This window comes from Pelmatolapia mariae, linkage group LG12 (assembly GCF_036321145.2).
Source record: "Pelmatolapia mariae isolate MD_Pm_ZW linkage group LG12, Pm_UMD_F_2, whole genome shotgun sequence".
Taxonomy (NCBI): Eukaryota; Metazoa; Chordata; class Actinopteri; order Cichliformes; family Cichlidae; genus Pelmatolapia; species Pelmatolapia mariae.
Genome location: NC_086237.1, coordinates 30941958 through 30966626, shown reverse-complemented (window position 1 = coordinate 30966626; position 24669 = coordinate 30941958). Strand labels below are relative to the sequence as shown.

Below are 24669 nucleotides of genomic sequence, written 5' to 3'. Positions count from 1 at the left end.
GGTTTCAAAAAGATATTTGGCAGTATAGAAGTTTATTTCTGTCTTGTCCTCTGTAACCTCCCTCCCCTGTTTCCTGCTCAGTCACTCATTCTGAGTCACATTAAACCTTAAAGCAAAGGTTCCTATGCTTTTATCACATGAAGGTAATAACTAATAAGAATAACGTATAAAGCTTAATATTGTATGGTGGTTATTTACATAGCTCTTCTACAAATGCTACCCTGGGTAAATGTGTTTTTTGGTTAAGCACATTAGCTGTGCCACCTATTCATAAAGAACTTGAAAAAAACTGGACTGCAATAAATATGAATTAAACATTTTGACAAGTTAAATTTCAGTATCTTAAATTACTCCTGTACACATGTTTCATAATTTGTGAACACATGTGCTTTTACCTGTGTGTCTGCTCTACTTATGTATGTATATTTTTTTCTTTATTTTTATTTTTATTTTTTTTACAAGGAGTGAATTATCAAAAAATGTTCTGTTTTCTAATTACAGGACAGTCTTTCCTGTTGTAATTTCAAACATTTATTTCTTATGATTTAAGCTCACAGAGTCAGGCTTATAGTCAAAGTCAGTAAAAAGTCAGTAAAAAGTCAGTAAAAAGTCAGTAAAAAGTCAGTAAAAAGTAAAAAGTAAAAAGTCAGACATATTGTTGAAATTGCACTCCTTATATTAATATATTAAGATGTAGTTAAAACATCTTTGCACTGGTAGAAAGAGGAATTTCATTGGTCTGGACCCCTTAAGCTCATACTGGACTGTATGTGGCCCACTATGTAAAATGAATTTCACATCTCTGATCTGAAGGGCTCATCAGCTGCTAAACACCACAGTTACTTTGTCTTTGCGTCTATGTTTCATGACTTGCGTTTTTACTTTTCTGTGATGTAATCTAGACAGTATAATATAAACCAAAATGAACTTATCTTAGTTTGTTATAGGAGGCAGTGTGGACATCACTATTTGATCACTCTCCAAATGATTCACATCCACTAAGAAAGACTACAAATACTAGAGTTAAATTTAAATCCTTTAGATATGCTTAAAAACCAGCACAATGGGTCCTGTGAGTTATATTTGTCCATATATTATTTTCATATATTGTCTATAAATGTATTAATACTTAATAAATATTACTAATCAATTAACATGTAAGTAACAAGTTGTAACTGTTGACCAAATTTCAACTACTAGATAAGGCCCTGTGGTGATAAAATTCAAATGCAGAAAACCATTGATTGGCTGATGCGTACAGTTTGTTAAAGATACAGTGATTAATACTGCAGTATTATTTCCTGTGTTAAAAATAAGTAATCAGAAGTCTTGGATAAGTCCAGCTGTGTTTACTAGGAGGCAGAGATTAATCACAGAGTAATCTGATCATGCGGTGGCGGCCTTTAAAAGTCCAAAAGTTCTTAAATGTCAGTTTTTCACGAGCTCATCCTGACAACTTTTTCTTTTTTTGGACAACCCTTTTACACAGTTTATTTTGCTAAACTCTCAAGGGAGCAGACTATCTTTAATTTCATAACCAAATTTGGAAACAAGCAATATTATGTAAAGATTTTTGTAGAAGCGCTTCCATAATGGCATGCAACACCAGAGTTTATTACATAAACCTTCGCATTAAAACCTCATAACTTAGAATTTATACGCAGTATACAAACATTTAATAAATGATTTATAGCACACTATAATGTAAGCAGGTACAAGTGTTTATACATGCACATGTAAACAGTAATAACTCATTGAGTGGAGGCTGAGGTCTTATAAGTTCAAAAGGCAACATGATACAACTCAGCGGTCTTAATGTAAGGTTATAATTGTTGATTATTATTAAACACTTTTGATATTATCATATAACTAACCTACAGTGCAGTGCACTCAGGCAGTGCTTAAAGGTTTATAAAAGTTTACCCAGCAAAGGTTGCAGGTGGGCCGTTACCTTCAAACGAGGACATCGGCTCCAGGATCCCAAACTGCTTGAGAACTGCCATGAAAAGGATGATGACCACGCCGATGGCGAAAAGCTCCATGCCCTGGATCCCCATGACTTCAGAACAGGCAGGAGCCCACTCAGGGCCAACCAAGCCCCCGGGGATAGATGAAAGAAAACTCGGGTTGATGCGAGTTAGCGCTCTATTCAACAACAAGCGGTGTCAACAGGGATGAGCCAAGAGGCAACAGGAACCGGCCTGGTTAGTGGGTGACTGCATGAAGCTGTCTCCAGGCCCAGGAAGCAGCATGAGAACCAGCTGGATGAAGGCTCCTCTAATGTCAACACTGATGCTGAAGTGGAAAATATGTGGAGGCTGACATATATGGAAAATCTTCCTCTCTGGACCCATGAGAAAAACTGGGAGCTGTGTCACAAGCCATTTATTAGATCAGGTTAAAGGAGACTTTTAGAGCTCACAGTGGAAAAGACACACGTTACTACTCGGCCTCTTAATCCGGCTACTATCAGTCTTCGCTGCGTAGCGTGGACTAATAAATCACATCTTGGTTTTAGATTAAAATGTCATTTAGAAAAAGCAAAACAATGCGGTAGAGCGTCGGTGTCCATTTTCATGAGTTTGCACTCATTTACTAGGAGAAAGTCAGACTGAATAGGACAGGCTTATTGAACAGAACATCCGAGAAGAGAACGTGAAAAACCCAGGTCTTCTCATCTTCCATGCCATAAAACGGCAAAACAGCATTAGAGATCATAAATAAATCACTCCATTACAATTGCTAAACCGCATGAGCAATCTCTAAAACCTCAGCTCTGGAAACAAAAAAACACTGCAAATGTTTTATCTGCAAGCTGAGAACTGACTCTCTAACCTCAGTGGTATCCACTTTAAACGGACTGTCCAGTCAAGACGGAAAAAACTGAACTTTGCTCAAAATAAAAAAATCCGGATGAAACAACAATCTGCCCCGAAACTATTTAAACAACCAAACAAACTGATGGGGCTTACTTGATGCTTAAAATCATTTAAACAATCACTTTTTGCTGCTCTCGTACTCTTACAGTAGGAAGTAATCCTCACGTCTACCATTCAAGCGTAAATTGAGCGTTCACAGTTCAGTTTAAACTTGGCATCGCAGTCCACTCTTCAGTGTTTGGCCAAATCCAAGTCCAGATATGGAAGAGTATGACCCCTGAGAGAACATACTCAGAGCAGCAGCAGCAGCAGCAGCAGCAGTGTTCGGGAAGGGAAATCCTGAGAAACTGAGAGTAGCTGTGGGGAATGAAACCTCCCCCCTCAGTGTCTGCCTCACTCGCATGCACTTTCCCACCCCTCTCCTCTTTCTCTGCAGCTTCCTGAATTAATCTGTTGCTGTTTCTTGCTGGAACTTTTCACCCCTCAGCTCAGTTGCTCCACCTTAAACCTTGTGCACATCCTGTCCTTCTACTTTTTTTGAACCTCTGGGTTCCTCCTTTTCTTCCCTCTGTCTATATGTGCTCTGGAGCTTTCAGCCTCCTCCTCCTTCCCTCTCTATCTCATCCGTTGTTCCATAACTATGGCCAACAGCAGACTTTCTCCCCCCTCTGTTGGGCTCTTTTATGCAAACTATTCATTCTGCATCCACCTTTTCAGATCCAGGAAGGCTTAAAACATTTTGGGGAGCAAATTGCAGTAATGCTCATCTTGAAGAGCCCTCGATAAATGGCCTCTGATAAAGAGCTTTATACTGTCAATAAATAGCTGCTATCCGTATGTCTCTTTTCGGCCGTTTTGCATCTTTTCCCTGGTTGTTTTTTCTTCCTTTTCTGGCTACTTTGTGTTTCTTTGTGACAATTTTGCACCTTTTTAATAAATATTTTGCTTGTTTTTGCAGATATGCAGTATTCCTTGTGAACATGTGCCATCTTTGTGTCAGCTTTCTGTATTCTTTAATTGTTTTGCAATTTTTGTGGCTACTTTGCGTCACTATGTCTTAATTTCTTGCTCTTTTTAAGCCGTTTTGCCTTTTCTGTGTTCCCATTTTGGTCTATTTTGCATCTGCTGTAGGTGTTTTATTTTTCTTTGTATTCATTTTGTGCGTGTTTTACTTTTCTTTGTGATGTTTCTGTACCTCTTTGCAGTAATTCTAGATCTTTTTGTGGTTATATTGTGTATTTTTGTAATTTTTCATCTTCTTTTTTGGTCAGACTCTATTTGTATTCATTTTGCATCTTTTTGCAAAATGATTTCAGTATCTTTTTGTCATTTTCAAATTTTTGTGCACATCTCTTTTTATAATAGTTTGTTGTGTCTTTGTGGCCACTTTGTGAGATGTTTTATTATTATTTTTTCTCATTCTGGTACATGTTTTTAGTTATTTTGTACCTTCATTTTGCATCTGATAGCTTTTGTGATATTATTATATTGTTATATTATTTCACTAATCCACATATGATACACATTACACCACTGTGGCTCTGCCAGCTCCATTACTGTCACCATCCTCAGCTGATCCTGTTTGCGTATGAGGGCTGGAGTCAAGAATTAGAGGTTGAGCAAACACAGAGATCAAATAGGAACATCAGCCTCCCTACACGTGTAACTTCTTGATCTTTCCACTTATCTGTTTTACTCTGAATCAGACATATAATGAGTCCTAATTATACATCGCTAAATCATTTTAATGATTACTGGAACATGGTCCACAGTTTGCCAAGGATAACATGGAAAAATATAATTGAGTGAGTGAGTATCAGCGTGCATAAGTATGGTTGTGTGAGTGTGTGTTTAGCAGGTCAAAAGAGGATAACTGATGACTCTGCATTTGCTAATGCATCAAGATAAGATGTGTGTGTATGTGTGTTTGTGCGCGTTATTGTATTGACTTGGATGGAGAAAGGAGATGCAGATGGGACGCTGGAGCGGGAGAGATCAATATCTCTGTGGTGAGGTGGTGGAGATCCCCTCTGCTTTTCCTGCACCTTGTGAATTTAACCAGAAAAACCGAGGTCACCTATCACTGACAGAATCACATCACTGGTGGTGGTGGGATTTATGAGTGTCAAACTTACATTTTTCACACAGCTTTGAAGGAGAGTTTGACAGGAGACAAGCAATAATGAGCCAAAATTAAATACACACACACACACACACACACACACACACACACACACACACACACACACACACACACACACACACACACACACACTGCATGTATGTATCTGGGCTTGTGTGTATACTTATGAATAATTGTGTATGGGTCTATTCTGAGAAAATATCAATGCTGGCGGATTTCCGTGTGTGTGTGTGTGTGTGTGTGTGTGTGTGTGTGTGTGTGTGTGTGTGTGTGTGTGTGTGTGTGTGTGTGTGTGTCTGTGTGTCTGTGTGCCAGACCATTAGGACACTAACAGGGTTTAAAAGGTAGGCTTGTTGCTGATGCTGACACAACAGTCGGTAAATAGGGAGAGAGGACCCAGACTGTTTCCTCTGAGTCAGACATATCAGCAAAGATCTACTGAGATTGGAAGACACACTTAAATAACACTTAAGCCTCTTCAGTACAATAGCACTAAATCACAAGAAATGACTCCTTGCTTCACAAGTTTTAATATTTACATAAGAAGTTTGACCAGCAACTAAAATTAGAACTTCAAGCTACAGATTAGAACACAGATCTTACTGCCTGTGAGCTGACATTGCTTACCAGTGCACCACCGTGCTGCCCTCGAATATGGAAGCAATACCTTTTCATAGAGTATAAAGAGACAGAAACATAATTTACATGTAGAAATCACTGGTTATTTCATTTGTTACACCTGTTCCAATCACAACCCATGCATTTAGCTATGTAGAAATGATTAAAATGATCTGCTAAAGTTAAAACTGAGCATCAGAATGGGAAAGAAAAGTGATTTAGGCGATTTTTTATAAAGATGTTTGTTCTATACTTTTCGAATGTTTCATAATCTTGTACCGTCTCTGTTCAGAAAAAAAGAGATGGTCCGAAAAAAGTGTGAAAATGGGTGAAAGTGCTTTGTTGGTGACAGAATAACTGCTCGTTACAACCTGGTATACAGAAGATCATATCTGAGTGCAGAACACGTCAAACCTTGTAGATGATGGGCTACAGCAGAGAGAGACCACACCGGGTGTAAATCCTTTTAGTTAAGAGTAAGAAAACTAGAAGGAACTTCACTAACAGACTGATTCAATTCCTAAAAATACACAATATTTGACTGACAAATAATCATATTATCATTACTATTTGTCATTTCAACTGCTGTAATATTAATACTTTAAAGTAAGTAATAATGTGACATTGTCTGTTCCTACCTGAGCGGTGGTACCTGGCTGCACTGTGGCCACAGTGAGAGAGGCAACTGGGCCGAGAGAGGCGCCTCCTGGCCTCCACAGAGAGCGCAGCCATCACAGCTCCCATAATCAGCTGAACTGTCACAATAGCAAGAGGTCTAACAGGAGAAGATCCAGATTTTAAATGACTGAATGTGAATGCTCGGTCGTGGAGATCAATGCTAACAAAATGCTTTCAAATGTCTGAGCCGACCGCCAAGTTTGACTCCGAGCACTGAAAGTCTCAGCTCAGCCTGAGAGGAGGCAAACGAGCAAATCTCACCTACTAACAAAGGCAACTGGAAAAAGCGACAGGTGAGAGAGACTTTTCTGTGTGTGTGTGTGTGTGTGTGTGTGTGTGTGTGTGTGTGTGTGCGTGTGTGTGTGAGGCCACATTTGAAAATCTGTTTGAGTTTGCGACACCACGTCACCGCGAGAGAGGGAGATAAAAAAGAGAAAAGGATCAAACAGTACAGCAGAGCTTCTGACCTTTCACATCACACATGTAGCAGACACCCCGACATTTCTTTTTTTCTGCCTGTCTCACTCCCTTCCTGTCTTCAGATCGTTCACCTCCAAGAGCATAAGGGAAAGTTTTATGCTCGTCTCTTTTGTGTAAAGAAACCATAATGTAGTGCTGTTCAGCAATACTGCATTTGGGTGTACGATCAGACTCATGCACACAGATGCTCAGACAGTAGCTGTACCCCTGAATTTAACAGACTGCAAACAAATCTGGTTGCTGTAGAGTTTTTCCAAGTAAAACAGCAGTTCTTCTCCGTTTTCTCCAGCGATAGAAACTCTGTTTTAAACATACCTGCAGATTTCCTCCACACAAGGGTTAATGGATAAAATAACCCAAAGATTATCCAGGAATGCCATAAAACTGCTCATGTATATCTAAAAATGTAATCATAAAGGAATATAAAGACAGGTGCAGCTGTTCAGCCTAGGAACAAATGAAGCAAGGAGGGAGTAAGAATCTGAGCTCCAAGGGAGCAATTAAAGCAAACATACAGTCCCACTGCATGTAAAAAATATGACACACGTGTACATTTACAGGTCCACTAACTCTTTGCTTTTAGTTTACTCTTACAGCTTTGAGTTATTATCCATTTCCATCCCATCATTAATAAACACTGCTGGCACATTTCCACTGGCAGATGTTATGGCATGGGCCACACATGTCCATGCCATAACATTGCCTGAGCCATGCTTTGTTTCATGAACTGCTTCTTTCATCCTCCATACTTTCTCTCCCCATCATTCTGGTACAAGTTAATCTTGGTTTCATCTGCTCGAATCTTTTTTATCCAAACTACACAGACTGAGTCTAATCCGACCTTCTTGTTCTTGAGTGTAGCCAGCGGTTTGCACCTCCATGTAAGTCTGTATTCATGAAGGTGTTTTTTGAACAGAGACTTTGACAATGACATGCCAACCTCCTCTTATTATTAAGTTAGATGTTGAGAAGCTGTTTTTCTTTAACCAGTTCTGTCATTGTGCACTGCAGTTTTCTTCTGAAGTCTTTAGAGCTGAGCATGTATAATCTCTTTAAGAAAATACCAGATTGATGAGATTTTGAGATATGTTTGTGTTTTTAGCCCCCCTCCCTCAATTAGATCATCTCTTTGGACATCACGTTGACATACAAAATGCAAGTTTAACATTTTTAATGAAAGAACTTTTGTTGTTGTTTTTTTTTAAACTTGTACAAATACGGAGAATTAAATAGGCTAATAGCTGATTTTCTTTAGACAGAGCTAGTCAAACTGTTTACCACCTTATTTTTTGACTCTTCAGACCAGAGCCGATAAGTGTAAATTCCTAAATGTAATCTCATTTTTGTCTTGACTGCATTATAATGAAATACTCTGGCTTTTATAGGCGAGTCTCTGCTTGGTTTATCTATCCTAAATAGAAATTATTGAATTATTAGCAAATGGAAAAATAAATAATCTAATTTATTAAAATTTGTCATTTCACAGTTTTCCCACCAAAGACAAGGTCTCTATCATTTTGGATATTTGCAGTAAATTTAAAAAGCAAAATTATAAAATTATAATTTTTAGCCCATAAAAAGCTGTTTTTCTGACTGTTGTCATAAAACTAAATTTGAACTGAGGAATGTATTCGCCATGTTATATCCACTCTGTCCACCAGAGGGCGTCAGACACCAAACAGCAGAGCAGAGCCACTCGTGTTCTTTCACTGACAAAAGAAGAAACTGGAGATATTAGATCAAATTTTGATTAGATCAAGTTTGTATATGATCTGATTACTGCCAGATCATAGACAAGCTTACTAAGCCATAAATGAAAAGGAAGACAATGTGTGGTTTCTCACGACATCTGTATCCATGTTTGACAGGAGAACAATCAGGAATAAAACAAAGCACGAAATCTAATTTGTAAAGTCTGCCTCTCTGAATCCACCCTGTTATTCGCAGTATGTTCACGAACATGAGTGGAAATCTTTAAAGGCTGTGCACAGATTTTAAACACCCTGCTGCTCAGTCAGAAGAGAGCTGACTAAATCATCCAAGTCTCTTTAATGTTCGTTTCTTCCCAAACAACCTACCCCAGGGACATAAGACGAAAACATTACTGCACATTGCACCAAGTGTTGACAAGAACTGCCCTCTACACTCTCGGTAAACAGCACCCCAGACACTTAATCTTGCTCTACGTCCTCTCCAACTCCAAGAGCTGCAAAAACCATTTAGTGACCATTGGGGGAAAAGATGGCATCTTTTTCACGCTTTTTACACTCCTGCTGTCTCTGCCTCACTCCTTCAACTTTTTTAATGTTCCAATTAAAACTAAATCCAGTCTTGTATCCATATGAGATAATCTCCTTTTCATAAAACCACCTCAGCCTGGCAGGTTCAAAGCCAGGCCTGGATGTGTGATTAAAACAGGGTCTTACTTTTCCGCTCCCCTCGCTCTGCTAAGGTTGTTTTATTTTTAAATTTCTCTTTATCCAGCACCGAAATATCCTCTCATATTCCCTTATCTACCTCTAGCTAGTGGATCACTGGAGACCTGAGCAGAATTTGGTTAGAAATATTCAAACAGGGAACAGCCCAACAGCAGAGAGTTTAAACTGAGGAGGAGGCAAAAGAAGTTTTTCATCCATCATCCAGAGTTGTGTCTTGTCACTGTGCTGATATCCTGAGGTGTCCTCACCTGTTTGCACAGAGTTTAGGAGCAGAAAGGGAAACAGCAAACATAATGAGTCTGAAGAATTTAACAAAGAAGGTGATACAAGGAGGGTTGATAAAGAGGAAACAGCGGGCTGGAAAAGCGAGGAATATCAGGTGCTGATTCAGCTGGTGGTGGCTTGATGATGTTTGCTGGACGAAAGGACAGAAGAGGAGGACAGCAGATAGACTTACATCTAATCAATGCTGATGGAAGGACATAGAGACACATTCATAAAGGACAGATCAATAAAAAGGAGAACAGAAGAGTAATAAAAATCAAATTTTGGAGGTGCCAGTGTATGCTTAACACAAGAAAAAAGAGCACTTCTTGATTCTTAAGTCACTGCATATTTTCATCCTTAAAGTACTTGTGGCAACACTTTTAAAACAAGACAGACACATGCACATATTCAGCCTGTTCATAAAGTCAAACAACCAACGCAATCATACCGTTGATGAAGTACTGTACATCAAATATCTATCCATTCATTTCTGCTTATCCACTTCAGGGTCATGCTGAAGCTGGGTCAGGGTCAGACTGTTCGCACTCACATTCAAGCCTGCAGCCAACTTTAAAGCCCAAACGACCTGACCCTTATGCCTGTTTTTGGACTGTGGGAAGAAGCTAGAATACCTGGAGAGAACCCACAGAGACACAAGAATGACATGTAAACTTCACACAGTCCCCAGCTGGGGGATTTAAACCCAGGGTCTACTTTCTGCGAGGTAACAGTGTTAATCACTACACCACCATGCCAGCTTCCTTTAAAGAGGAACTTTCAACTTTTGTTGCATAAATTAAAGAATTCAGCCTCTGTGGTTACAATCATAGCCTGCTCTTTTTAATTATTATCTACATTTAACCAGCAGCATTTGTAACTTTACAGTAAAGTTAGGCAGTTTATCTCAGTGGTCCCAAACTAGGGATCAGGTCTCAGGATAAGTCAGTGAGATCATTATTAAGAGAGAAGAAGAAGAGGAGGAAAAAGAAAGCCCTGCTGCACCAATTCTATAAAAATAATCTCTTATTTGGTATCTTTGCAGCCTGAACTATCATCAAACCATCTGAGAGATTTTAGAGTTTCTGAAGAATTTGTGAAAAAAAAGGTTTTTGCTCAGTTGACCTAAATTTTAAAATTGTCAATTTCCATCAGATAAATGTGAAGGAGTAGAAGTATAGACAAACATAATAAAACTACTCAAGTTAAAGCTGAAAACTGGACTTTGTTATTTGTATGACAACAATGAAAAGCATGCATGTAGATTTTTTTAAACTGGAGATCAATAAACAGAGTAAAGGAGGACAGAAAACAAATCAGCTTTTGTTTATAATCTGCTGTTTTTATAAGCGGAATGAAAAATGCACGACCGAACAAAAAAGAAAATACCTTGAACTAGCGTCCCGGTGATGAAGCCAAAGAAGCAGCGCAGCAGCTTGGTGATTTCCTTTTCACAGTGTGCCCTGCATGCATTCATCATCCAAACATTGGCCAAATGGACCACACAGTGTAAAAAAGAAATGCTGATCTTGCAGGAAAAATCAGGAATGTGATAAGACACAGAAAAGTCTTTTGATATAAAGGTTGTTTCATTTGTCCCACTTTGCTTACAGGTGATCTTCACTCCCTCTTCCTCCTCCTCCTCCTCTCTCCACTACCCTTGGTGTCTCAGACGAGGTGACTCGAATCACCATTGCTGTCCTTGATAATGACCCAGTCTGACAAACCAAATTCCCCCCCCCCCCCCCCCCCCCCCGCCATCGACGCTCTTCCTGTTTCAGCCATCGTGGTCACCACCGTGTCAACGTGTACAGTCACGGAGAAAGAAATCCCAGTATTCTACTTAGCTCCCTCCCTCATTTTCCTCGCTTCCATATCTAATCCGACTCATATTACACTTTTCATGTTACAGTCACTGATATCTCTTCGTCTTTCAGTTTCACTGATACAGCCTTCTTATCTCACTCTTCTTCCCTGGTGTGAGAGTAACTTAAAGTAGAGATTAAACTTTATGCTGACTGAAATTAAAGAAGTCATGCATGCTAAAACAGAGTGGAGCTGTACAGTATAGCTGACTTTATTTATAGGAACTGTTTATTCATGGTTTTCCTGTTTTATATCACTTTAAATTCAATATCTTTAGGCTACTTTAACCAAAACAAGCAGCATGAAAACATCACGGCATGCTTTAAGTTTGTTTAGCGGCTGAAATGTTAATTTTCTTTTTTTACGGAGAGGATATTATGAGTTTATGACTTCATAAATCATGAGAGGCAGGAGTATTCCCAGAAGAAAATGTTCTACAAATCAGCCTCTGAATAATATATGAACAAACCTCGGTGCTCAGAATACAAACGGGATTAAAACCGGAAAGTTTGGTTTGTGCAGCTGTGAGCGGAGTGCAGATTTCCATTGATTTTTAAACATTTTAATTAGAAACTGCTATTTTACATTAAAACAATGTAAGCAATGATAACACAATGGAACTTACAGTTTATTATAATTATTTTTGTATTCAAAGTTTTCTGAAATTAGCTGTTTGGATGTTTAAATATATAAAATAAGCATTAAATGTCTATTGTGCAGGTTTTCTTTACACATGATGAAGAAGACATGTCATGGAAGCTAAATAAATAAATCTGAACTGTGCCTATGAAAAAATCTCATCTTAACATAGATCACTCATTCATTCATTGCAGATATCTGCCTCCCACCAAGTGTAAGCACTTAGCTTATTATTAGTCTGATTAATCTCAGGAATAATCGTAGAACACAATACATTTGTGGAAAAGCCTTTGTTATCTGGCTTTAATCCTTTCTTAACCTTAAAAAGTCCAGTCAAACTTAATCAAGCTTGAACACATGGTTCATAAAACTAGACATACTTCACTTGATTTATTCACAACTTCACCCATTGAGTGATAAGTAATCCTGAGCTAATCTAGCTATAACAGGAGATATCTGGAGTGATTAAAACCTAACTTCATGACTCACTACTGCAGCAGAAACATATGCTCAAACATTTTAGCATCCCCTTGGAGTACAGTGGATGGATAAGAATACTGTGCAACCTACACATTACACTTAGAGGAGCTGTGTGGCCATGGAAACGTATTCCATGAAGCTCCTGGTGCAGTTTTTGTGCTGATGTTAATGCCAGAGCAGGTTTGGACTGTAGCCAGAGCATTAGTGACTTTTACATACCTACCTTTGTGACTGATTTGCTGTGGTTCCTAAATTCTTCCACTTTACATAAAACCACTTACAGGTGAATATCTAGGCAGACTGCATGGCTAAGTGCTCGATTTTACACACCTGAATTTAAAGATTAAGAGATGTCGCTCAGTAATTTTGTCCACATTGTGTGCTGTTGTCTGAGTGCTTTGTAATGTCTTTGTATTTACTTGATTATTATTATTTTTAAATGTTTTGCTGTCGGTTTTGTGAAGATATTTTTTGTAATTTGCACTCTTTATCAAGCTGCAGTGCACTAAGCTCTCAAAGCTACCACATAATGTGGATGATGTGTACTAAGAATTACGTCTTCAAATTTTGAGGTAACACTACTAAATAAAATTTTGAATGTAGTTTACATCTTTATACACACAAGTAGCAGAATGATCTTAAATATATTTAATGTGACATAAACCATGCCAGCTACACATAAAAGTTGAACATGGTCACTGTGATGTCAGCCACTTGTACGTAAAGTCCCATTTTTAAACCTTGTGTTGAGAACATTCGTCATAACTCTCTTGTCTGTTTTTAAATCAAACCTCAAGGAGAGGGGAGGATGTGACTGAGAAACCAAGGAACACTGTACAATTATTCCTGAGAGACTTACAAACCAAAACCTACAATGTTTTATTGATTATTTTACTCTTAATGGGAACAAGATTCACATAATGTGTTATGTGCTGTATTGAATAAGACTTTTAACTAGCTCTTGAGACCATAAACGCAGTAGGAAAATAATTACTGAGATCACAAACTGAGTGAAAAGTAGGACCATTTTCCTATAGAGTGCTATGCAGTCAGACATCTTTTTACAACCAGGAGTCGCCACCTGCTGGTCATTAGCAAGAATGCACGTTTTAAGACAAGCAATTCTCTTCACTTTTCATACACATAAAAATATGTCCTGCAAAGCTCACCTGAGTTAATATCTAAATGGTAAATGGCCTTCATTTGTATAGCACTTTACTTAGTCCCTAAGGACCCCAAAGCACTTTAAACTACATTCAGTCATTCACCCATTCACACACTGGTGATGGCAAGCTACATTGTAGCCACAGCTGCCCTGGGGCGCACTGACAGAGGCGAGGCTGCCGGACACTGGCGCCACCGGGCCCTCTGACCACCACCAGTAGGCAAACATGGGGTTAGTATCGTGCCCAAGGATATTTGGCATGCAGCCAGGAGGCAGCCTGGGATCAAACCACCAACCTTCTGATTAGTGGCTGACCTGCTCTGCCACCTGAGCTACAGCCACCCCATCTGCATAAAACATGCTACAACCAAGAACAACGAGCAGGAAATTCAAAGCCAATCGGTAAAAAGTTTCTATTTGAAGTTTCAGCTTTACCAATTTAAAACTAATACTGAATAAATACATCAAGACTAAACATCAGTGATTAAAACTTGACTACATTACCAACTTATATGAAATGGAGACCATTTAGATAACTTTAGTGCCAAATCCGTTTAATGAGGGTTCCTACTGGACAGCAAATGTACTGCATCAGGCAGACAACAATTTTCTATTATTATAGGTTGAAATTAACCCAAATCGTCCAATTCTAAAACCAAGCCCACAGCCTAATAATAAAGGGTTTGAAGGCCTAATGGTTGTGAAATTCATTACCCTCTAAATGCTGCTTCTTCCCACACACTGAGAGCAATAAATGCTCCAAACAAAGGTATGAATGAGTATCCAAAATCTGAAAGAAACACATTTATATACACTGAAATGATCAGTGTTATCCTTAAAAACACAATGTACCTGAAAATAGAAATGATTAAACCCACTGTCTGTAGTCCTTCGTGTCCAGCAGTGTATAAACTGCAGTTATCCTGCTCAGACCCTGCACACTGTCTCTAACTCTCCACACCTAAACTACACCCACACCACTGATTCACATCTCCGTCTCTGCGCTGCTATTTTTAGCTGCTGGCCATTATCGAGGTGAGGGTTTGCCCACTTCCACTGCTGAATCTCTCTCGCTTTTCCCTCGACACCGCTAAGATGAAATAGATCCCATCACAGCCCCACTTTTCTTTCTTTCTCTGTGATTGTTAGTCCTGTTCTTTTTTACTCACTGCGCTCTTGTTTCATGCACACAAAGAGCTTTTTCACTGATCTCACAGCCAGAGGCAAAGAGGAAAAGACCTGAAGGATCACTTGAATCTGTTAAAGATTGATGAAGTGCATTAGTGCACATCAAGGCATGTAAAACAAACAAACAACCTCAAAACTAATAGATGTAATTTGGTTGCACAGGTGCTTGGGTGGAAACCTTCAAGGTATAAATATCTGTGCTAAATCACTGGAAGTCCCTCTGCGCACAGCGGTGGACATTATTTTTATTCTCTGCTGGAAACAACCAAATATTAGATTTATAGTTAACTTTCTATTTTCATTTAAGCAAGCATGATTTAAAAGCAGAAATACCAGAAGTACAAGTTCTTCAAATGTGTCCATGTGGATAAAATTGTTCTGCAAAAGGTTTTAGAGAAAATGTACAAAACAGATCTATGACTGTGTGTGTAGCTCTCCTAATGGGCTTCACCACTGATTGCATGGGCTGGCCAGAGGAGTGGGCATAATTAATGATGACTATGACCCGAACCTGTCTCTATAAGTCAAAAAAAACAAACAAAACAAAAAACAATCCTGGAACAATGATGCAAAAAAACATAACCAAACATATTTTCCAGCATCTCCACTTCCAGGCAATATAAGTTTTATCCACTCAGTGATGAAAAGTGTTTTCAAATATTAGAAATCGTTTTGTCAAAGGCTTTGATTACGTTTTTAAAAAAGTGAAGAACTGCTACCAGAGCCAAGAGAGGACGAGAGGAGGAAACACCAACTTGATGGAGAGGGTGGTGTGTGTGTGTGTGTGTGTGTGTGTGTGTGTGTGCGCGCGCGCGCGTGCATGAGTCAATGTCCTCCTAGTGTACCATTACATTACATTACAGCGTGAACTGAGCTCAGACAGGTCGCAGCCACACACTCTGCCTCATTGTGTTATTTAAATTTAAACTTTAAACTGATTGGACACAGAAATGCATGCCTCCAATCATAAAAACAAACAAACAAACAAAAAAACAAACAAATGAAAATAAAGTTTAGGAGCAGAATACAGTTGGGGACAAATCAGGTGTTATGAGGCAGGGATGAGGAAGGAGAAGGAATAGAGACAGAAGTGAAGTAAGGAGAAGGATAGGCAGGAAGAAGCCAGGGGTAGGACAGACAGATGATGAAGGAAAAGTGAAGGAATGAAAAAAAGGAGGGAGGAAAACAGGAGTAAACAAATAAGAGAAAGATAGAAGGCAAGTAAATCAAGAAGGAAGTAGAAGAGGCCGCAAGGAAGGAATAAAGTGCGTAAGGAAGAAAGATGATGGTGATTAAGAAGTGACAGGGAAGGACAAGAAGAGGAAAAGAGGTCATGAAGTGCTGAAGAATTGGCAAAGAAAAGAAGACCCAGAGGAGGCAAAGCCCTGATGAGAGCACACTGAGATGATTTGGGTTTCTTCTTGTTTTATAATAAATATCCAGAACTAAACTATGGATTTTATTTGCACTGTGGAAATTTTGTCTTACATTACAGCTATTTTAAAACCAACAAACATCAGATAATATTTTCTGTCATCCACAAGCAGGCTTTAGTAAAACACATGTATATGTGTATAAAGATTAAAATTAAAAGCTGGAAAATCTTTCCGTCTCTTTTCCTCCCTGCAGGGAAAAGATTAACTGTGTACAATAACAGCTGGACCACTGGGTGGAGCAATAAGACCTATGAACAAACCAAGACTGGAGGCCTGTACAGCCAGAGGAAGGAACAACAATTTATAATACAGGGCAATATGCTCAGAAGTCAAACATAATTCTCAAATGTAGCTTTGAAAGGTTTAAGTAACCATTTTCTCTGCTACACTGCAAAGCTAAAAAACTTCCAGTATTGCAAGTATTACAAGGGCTACAAGGGAAAGTGGGAACAGTTGGAGAAAACACAGCAGTGCATACAATCAAGGCAGGGAGACAAGAAAACATAAAACAAGACACAAGAGCAAACAGAGTATCAAAATAAAACAGGAAGTAGCAAACAGGAGGCAGAGACATGAAAACTCTGGAGAGGCTACACTACATCGAAACACAAAGAAGAAGACTGTTTTTATATTTTAATAAAACAAAACAGTGAGGACAAGTATCGTTAAAACATCTGGAACATCTTATTTACCCCCTTTTTGTTAAAAAAATCTGCATTTTTTAAACTTCTAATTATTGTATTTTGTTAATGGGTTTTAATTCACTTACCTGTGCTTTTTATTGTTATTGTTATCTATACAGTTTTGTGGTTGCGACCTCTGTGCATCTGTTTTCCTTTCAAAGACAAAGTCAATAGACAGATAAATAGCAGTGCACAGGAGGCGACGGAGGGGGCATTCAGGTTTGTGGATAATATTAATGGTGACCGAGGGCGTAGACGTTTTTGACAAATGAGCGTATGACTTTAAATGATCTCTTGGTACTTGACCCTGAGGTCAACTGACCAGCTCAGTCTACAGGGACTTTGGGATTCATGTGTTAAAGCCATTGATCAGTTCAAACTCTTTGTGCTTTCACCCCACATGTCACACTCAGCCTGAGATCCTCATGTCACTCCTCTCACCTTTGTCCTGTGGCTGCGTGCTGGCGATGATCCATTTCACCAGGCAGCACTTCATCAGAGCTTTCCGAGAGAACCGCGGCTTCTGCCACTTCCCAGAATCCTTCACTCTGCCCGGTGCAGGCTCAACGCCGTTGGCATCTCCGAGCAGGCTGCCATCGACCACCTTGCCATCCGCCTGGAGAGAGGGGAAGGGAGGGGATGAGGGGGGAAGAGGAGGAAGCAGGAGAGAATTCAGCACAAAATTAAAATTAAACAAATCCGACTGAAATGTTTAAATGGAGCCAGAGATTATGAGTGAGTGTGTGTGTGTGCATGCCTAGAGAATCTGATTAATCTCTGAACTGCAAGTGTTTCAGGAACTCTTTAAAGAGGTTCAGAAAAAGTTCAGTTCTGGATCTCTTTAGTGTTTTATGAGGTTTTATAAGCACATCAGAGCTTTTCCACTGCCACCAACTGTCTGCTGACATGACGTAACAGTGAACCACGACAGTAAAACAGAGAGCTGAACGATGCTAATGATGTTAATACCAGTTGTTGTTTCCCTCTCTTGCTATTCCCTTTCTTTAACATTGTTTGCAGCTGCTGTTAATGAGAAATATTGATTAGAGCTGCTAGACTATTCCCACCTACTGAAATTACTCATATAAACATCTCTCAAATGACATTTAAGAGTGTTTCCACTGTCCCAGGAGTGGAAAGGTCCATCCTTTCATTAAGGAGACTGGAGTTTAGCTCTCACTGGGGACAATTTTTAAATTTCTTTTGCACCCACCAATTGATTTAGGCATTACAAGTTCTTTGTTATAGTAGGTTTGGAAAAAGATGGGATTTGGGGTTTAAAAAGACCCTTTCAGAATATTTAATGCATGTTGGAAAGCTTCATTTTCTAGGTTCCATGGGTACGGTGTCCCAGCCCATCTGAAAGTGATGGCCTAATCCTGTTTTACAGCATTAAAGAGCATGTTTACTGCCTACAACAAAAAAAATCATAACCACTGAATATTTTATAACTCATCCATTTGGACAGAGCTGACCGTTGGGCCTCACCTCTGCCAATTCAACATTCTGACTTGGACCGCTTCACCGTGTCTGTGTAGTTGGAGCCTTTTGCGACATTGTAATGGATTATCAGTGAGGTATCCAAGGATGTTAGGCTTCAGTTTTCCAGAGTAAAAGTCTTTATTTAATTAGTCCTATATTAATTTAGTCCTGCTTCATTTCAATAGATGCTTCATCTTATGGTGCAATAGAAGAACAAGACTTTAGCAAAGATTATCTTGTGACAAAAACAGAAATTTAAACATATTAATAACCTGAAATAATTATGATGAATAAAACAGTATGGGGTAGGTTATTTTTCTCCATATAAAACCTCTAGAGCTTACACATATGTGTGCCTGTGTGTTGTACCAGTACTGTTTGCCAGTTTGCTACTGTTTGCTAATGCTAGCTAGCTTTCAAACTAAGCTAGCTAGCATTATTAATGCACCCTCGCGGCCACTCCTGGCACTAAAAAACCAACATGGAAGTGGCCAGTGATAATATAGAGAAACTAATAGATGCTAATAGCTACAGCCATCATTTATATACATTTTGTGGCGAAGACAATGGCGCATTTATTCAAACAGGAAGTTTAAAGTTTAAGAGGTGGATCAAAATAACAGTTACAGCAGCACAAACGACCAGTGGAGGACGACAGACAGTATAAGATGCAATTAAAGGCGAATAAACGCATGGAATCATCCAGCACTGATTTAAGAGACTGAGATATCAGTACTCAATACTATATTGACTATACTACATTTATTTTACACAAGCTTCTGTATGGTCCATAAGTCAAACGACTTACTTGGACGTTGTGAGTTTGTACGTCGAAATTCTAACGTACTAATCTGAAATTTTGCCTTTTTTTCCCTTGACAAGTCTGCCTGATACTTTTTTCTTTTATTTTTTTTTTCCCAGTGGCAGATAAACCTTCTTACTAAGAGCCAGACAACAATAACACAACTGGTGAGACACCAACAGTGTATCAGTCACAAAACAGTCTTGAAATTTAAGTAAGGATGGTTTCATATTTCTGGCTACAAATAAAATAGCACACGACGTCTCTCTGACACCGATTAGATCCAAAAGAAAGAATAAGAGCAAGCCATGCTTAAAGAGATTATTTCCACTTCATCTACAAATATCATGCTCTCACATCTTTAAATAGCTGAAATAACTTTAATTTCAGATTAGTTAAAAGCCTGATTCTGTTCATTTTCATATTTCAGCTCCCTGTAATGCTTACCATGCAAGCCCCATCCCTACCATCTCATTCATATTCAGCATTTATCCGCTTTCATCAGAGGAGATAACGTTTTTGGCTCTAATATATTTTTCAATTTCTTTCCTTCACATCTTGGCATCCTTTCAGTTTTTTTTATCCAGCAAACATTGATTTGATCCGATGCGATCTCTGATTTACTGAGAATCTCTTTTCTTAAGTTCTCAATAAGCTCTATTAAGCTGCTCCTGCTGGGTGCATGCAAAATAGTCACATACACACACATGTGCAGGAAGGAAGATGAAAGAGGTGAACAGTGAACAAACAGACACCCCGTTATGCTATTGGCAAGAGAGGGAAGAAAGGGATGACAGAGGGAGAGGAGGGGGGAAAATGAAGATGCAGGGTGCACAAACAAACACACGCAGGATTTTTAACGGCTATTTGATTCTGTGGGAGTCTGACCATGCAAATCCTTTACTTTAAGGCAGAAAGGAAAACAGAGAGAGCGAGAGAAAAAAAAGAAAAAGATGTGAGGAGAACAAGGTCTGCTCATGTTCCTGGAAGAACCGAAGTCAATTACCATAATGAATCGTGGCCTATCTGAGGACGGCCAGAGGACAGAGGGATGGAGGATGGGAAGATAGGAGGTGAAGATATGAAAGCACTTTGCTGGGGAATACATTTTCAAGGTTATTTCTGTGCATCTTCCACATGAACAGATTGGTAAAAACAGCGAAAGATGAGTGGAAAAAGTGGCTGAGAGGGACGACTGCGAGGAAAGAGACGGATGAAGATGGCTTGTATCGTAATGACAACATACAATATCTGTTTTATCGCATGTCAACAGTGACATATATGCTGCGAATGTGCTCAGCGGTGACTCGCTTCTTTGGAGAAGTACATTATTGGAAAGTGTTGTTTTCAGCGTGGCTTTTAAGAGAAAGTCCCAAACTCCAAAGAGAGGGCCGTAAGACAAACAGATGCAGACAGGCACAGTGCAAACAACAGAAAATGCAGCCCTACATTATTTGTTTATTCATGGGCTGCTGGACATGTAGGCATACTCACAGTCACTCACTCACACACACGTTTGCAGCTAGTATCTTCTGTTCCTTAACGCTTCAGCTGGCTTTGTCCCGGGGCGGCACTTCCCATTTGTAATGCCTGTACAACATCCTCTATAACACTCACGCACATCCTATAAGGGACCCATAACGCTCAGAGCAAACGGAGGAGCCAAGCCGTACGCATCGCTATGCTCTGCCATCAATTATTAAATATAAGTCGCTGGGTTGTTACTTGTTACAGCGGAGGTTGGCTAATGTGAAGCATAAACTCTGGCCTTATTATGTTACAGAGCGAATCTGGATCACCCTAAAATGAAACACAGTCAAAGAGAAACAAAGTTAAAGAGGACTGATGGTGTTTATGTCAAAAATGTACAGTTTGTTGGACAATTGAGCACTTTTTGTAGTTTTGCCTCTGTCACCACCACAGTAGACTTTAAATGAAACAATAAGCATCTTTAAGATGTTTTCTGACAATGTCTAATCTGCCCTTCTTGTTCTTGAGTGTAATCAGTGGTTTGCACCTTCTTGTAGACCCCCTGTATTTCCATTCATGAAGGCATTTCTTGATAGGGACTTTGACAATGATACGTCTACCTCCATAAGCATGCTCTTGACTTGGTTATATATTGTGAAGTTGTTGTTTTTAACTATAAAAATAATTCTCTGATCATGTACTTTAGTTGTCTTCTGTCTTCTTTTAGGCCTTTAGGGGTTGCTGAGCTGGTCAGCGCATTCCTCGTCTTTAATTATGTACCAGATGTTGATGTGGCTACTGTTGAAGTTTCTGCTTTATCTCTGATTGGTTTAATTGGTTTGTCATCCTAATGATGGCTTCCCTCACTTGCACTGACATCTCTTGGGCCTTTGGGCACAGCACTTTGAATTATATTGAGATATTAGGCTCCATTTTGTCATGAAATAATGAGAGAACAGACCTCACTTGGCCATGAAACTGGCTGTAATTCTAAAACAGTTCATGTAACGCAGTTTTGTAAAACCCAGTGAATTAAAGCTGGAAGTCTGCATTTCACTCACATATTGTTTAGTTTGAAATCCACTGAGGTGGTGTACAGAACCAAAACTACAATAATTCCCTTTTTGCCCAACAAATTATGTGTTTAATTTTTGACTGTTATAATTTCTGCATGCTTATATTTCTATACATAGCCAATGTTTCAAATAACATCAGATTAAGTTATTATGTGTGAGCCAATTCACAATTCAGGCAGATTTAACCACTCGGTTTCAGGCAGTTTATTTCTACTCTTGGTCCTTTCAGGCACACAGTTCTGGCTGTGAGACAGTAACTGACCCACCTGCTGTTCAAACCTTGTTTAAAAGGGCGAGCTTTTCAGAACAAAGTTGGGTTAAAGCTGTGAGTCGCAAAATGCAGAGAAGGCTAAAATGATGGATTGTAGACATCTAAGACAGAGGATGGACTGAGGGGCCACAATGAGGCCCAGTGTGAGTCAGTTAATGATTAAACTTAAATTCAAATCATGTAATGCACCACTGCATGATAGCATAATTAGCATAATAATCAATTCCTATAAACCTCTGCACATTTAGAAAGACAGTCGCTAGAAAACTTCAGCTTGGTCACAGAGATTGGTGGACAAATACAAACATGGCAACCCAAAGACAACAGACAACAAACAACAAGAAGAACAGATGGAGCTGCACTTCCTTCTGGTACAACGACAGAAATATCTCATTCCAAACTGAAATGAAACTCAAATACCAGGAGTTCAACACTTTCTCAGACCAGAACAAAATTCAATATTTACTATAGGAAAACAGTGCCAGGACCTGACAGAAAACTAACACAACTGAGCTTCTCTCTTTAATTCATCTCCATCCTTTTCCCTCTTGTCTTATGATTATAATTAACTTGAACCCCTCTCATCAGATACATTTTTTTTTCTTGAGCAGTATTAGTAGAGTTTTGGTCACTTGGAACAGCCATGCAGGCTGTAAACACAACACTGTAACTGTTATGGAGAACGAATCCGGGAGCTGTGTCAGCAAGCAATGTTTACACTGTCAGCAAACACGGATCAGCATTAGCATTAATTTGGTGTTTTATTTCTGGCCACCTGTCGAATCTAAGTCCAATATATTTACCTTATTTTAGCACAGCTTCATTTCCTCTATTTTCTTTGTTTATTTATCTTAACTGACAAACTAATGAGGGAATTATCAGGCTGTTAGGCTTATAAGTGCTTTGCTTTCCTCGACAGGTAGTTGCTATGCTATTTTAGAGTGAAAATGTAACATGAATTTGGCTTTTAAAAATGTATACTAGTCAAAAACATCTGCTATTCCTTAAAAAGGTTATGGCTGCATGGTACTGTAGCTTTTAATGATGTACAGCACAGCGTGCGTGATTTAGAATTTGTTTAAATGGTGACAAATTTGAAATGTGAAACCACTAAACATCTTGTGTTTCTCTACAGTCCACTCCAAGAGTTACAGTATAAGTACTAAGGAATAATAATTGATGGCTCGCTGCCTTTTACAACTAACATTTAGTAACTGCTGCAAAAACTTAAACTGAAACTGTCCTTTCTGTCCCGTTAGGAAAGAAATAGACTTTCAGCCTCTACTCCTATGTCAGTGCTCATTTATAGTGACGTGATTTATATGCACCTACCTTCACAATGCATAGATACGCTTAATACCGTCTCCACTGGGGCTTATTCCAAACTCCACCGAACGTTGTATGCTGGGGTTGGTTGGTCTGGTTTATTCATGTCATAGACTAAACCACTGCTACATTATTATTTAGAAGGGATTTCTTGCCTTGCTCCTTTCTTAATCCATTAGATCAGACCAGACCTTCCCAAAGTGTGGGGCCCGCCCCCAAGGGGGGGCGCAGAGCCATTGCAGGGGGGGCTCGGAATGAAAAGGGGGGGAGGTGGGAAACAAAACGCTTGGACATTGCTAGCACGGGGCGCCCACAGAAACGCAAAGCAGGAGATGGACCATCGCTGAAAATGTTTCCAAACCAACTTCATTCTAAGTCAAAGACTAGAAAATATGGTGAAGCATGTCTTCCCTTTGGTTTCACCTGCACAAGTGCCAAGGTAGGTCTCCCCTGCAGAATTGGTTTTCCCTGTGTCGGGAGCACACGCTAGGCTGTCTAAATCAGGGACAAACAGTATCCTACAGTTGTTTATGTTTTTAAAACCCATTTTGCGCAGAGAGGCATTTTTTGAAAAATGTATTAATAGCAATGTTGAATATTATTACACATGAAAAAAAACAACTACACGTAAAATAATCACACCGTGATGCCTCTGCCTTTGTAAATGGAGGGACAGTAACTGCGTGTGTGTATGTGAGCGTTTAAAACCTGAAGATAGTCAGATTAACAGTAACAGTATTTTGTCTCTATCTCCCATTCTGCAATTCATCTCATGTAAACAATAAGGTAACGTGAAAAAAGGCACATACCTTTGACGTTGACGAACTCTGTATTCCTCGTCCACACGTAAACGCAAAAAAGGAGTTTAAAAAATCTCCGTTTTCGGTGATTCGAAACACCGTTTACGTGTGGACGAAACAGCTGCGTTTTCAAAAATACCCGTGTAGGTGCGGACGTAGCCTAAAAGAGTTAGTAGTTTATTTTATTACTACCTGTAAGTTATTGCAGATTACTTGTATTTGCTTAATTGTTTACTAAATGTTTGAGGTGTGAAATAAACCGCAATGGAGCAAAATATGGGTGTGTGTGGTTGGAGGATGTGCTTGTGCGTGCGCGCGTGCAGGCGCGAGAAGGGGGCCGGGGGCGCGAACATTTTTCTTGTAAAACAAAGGGGGGCCTAGCAAAAAAAGTTTGGGAACCACTGCATTAGATTAATGAAGAAATTGTGGGTCGTCACTGCCTAAGATTCATTCCTGCTGTCTGTCCTGGAAGTTTGCACTGAACT

The 24669-nt window shown here is 39.3% G+C and overlaps 1 protein-coding gene across 3 annotated transcripts in view; it reads right to left on the bottom strand.

The window, feature by feature from the left end:
• kcnip3b (Kv channel interacting protein 3b, calsenilin) overlaps nt 1–24669 on the bottom strand; it is a 56336-nt gene that overhangs the window by 16881 nt on the left and 14786 nt on the right. For 2 of the 3 annotated variants that reach the window (XM_063490697.1, XM_063490696.1), the window contains one exon: nt 17399–17573. In XM_063490697.1, coding sequence (XP_063346767.1) covers nt 17399–17573 — 175 coding nt within the window. Of the gene's footprint in view, nt 1–1951; nt 2491–17398; nt 17574–24669 lie in introns of those variants that run through there. The other variant, XM_063490698.1, reaches the window with a different exon arrangement.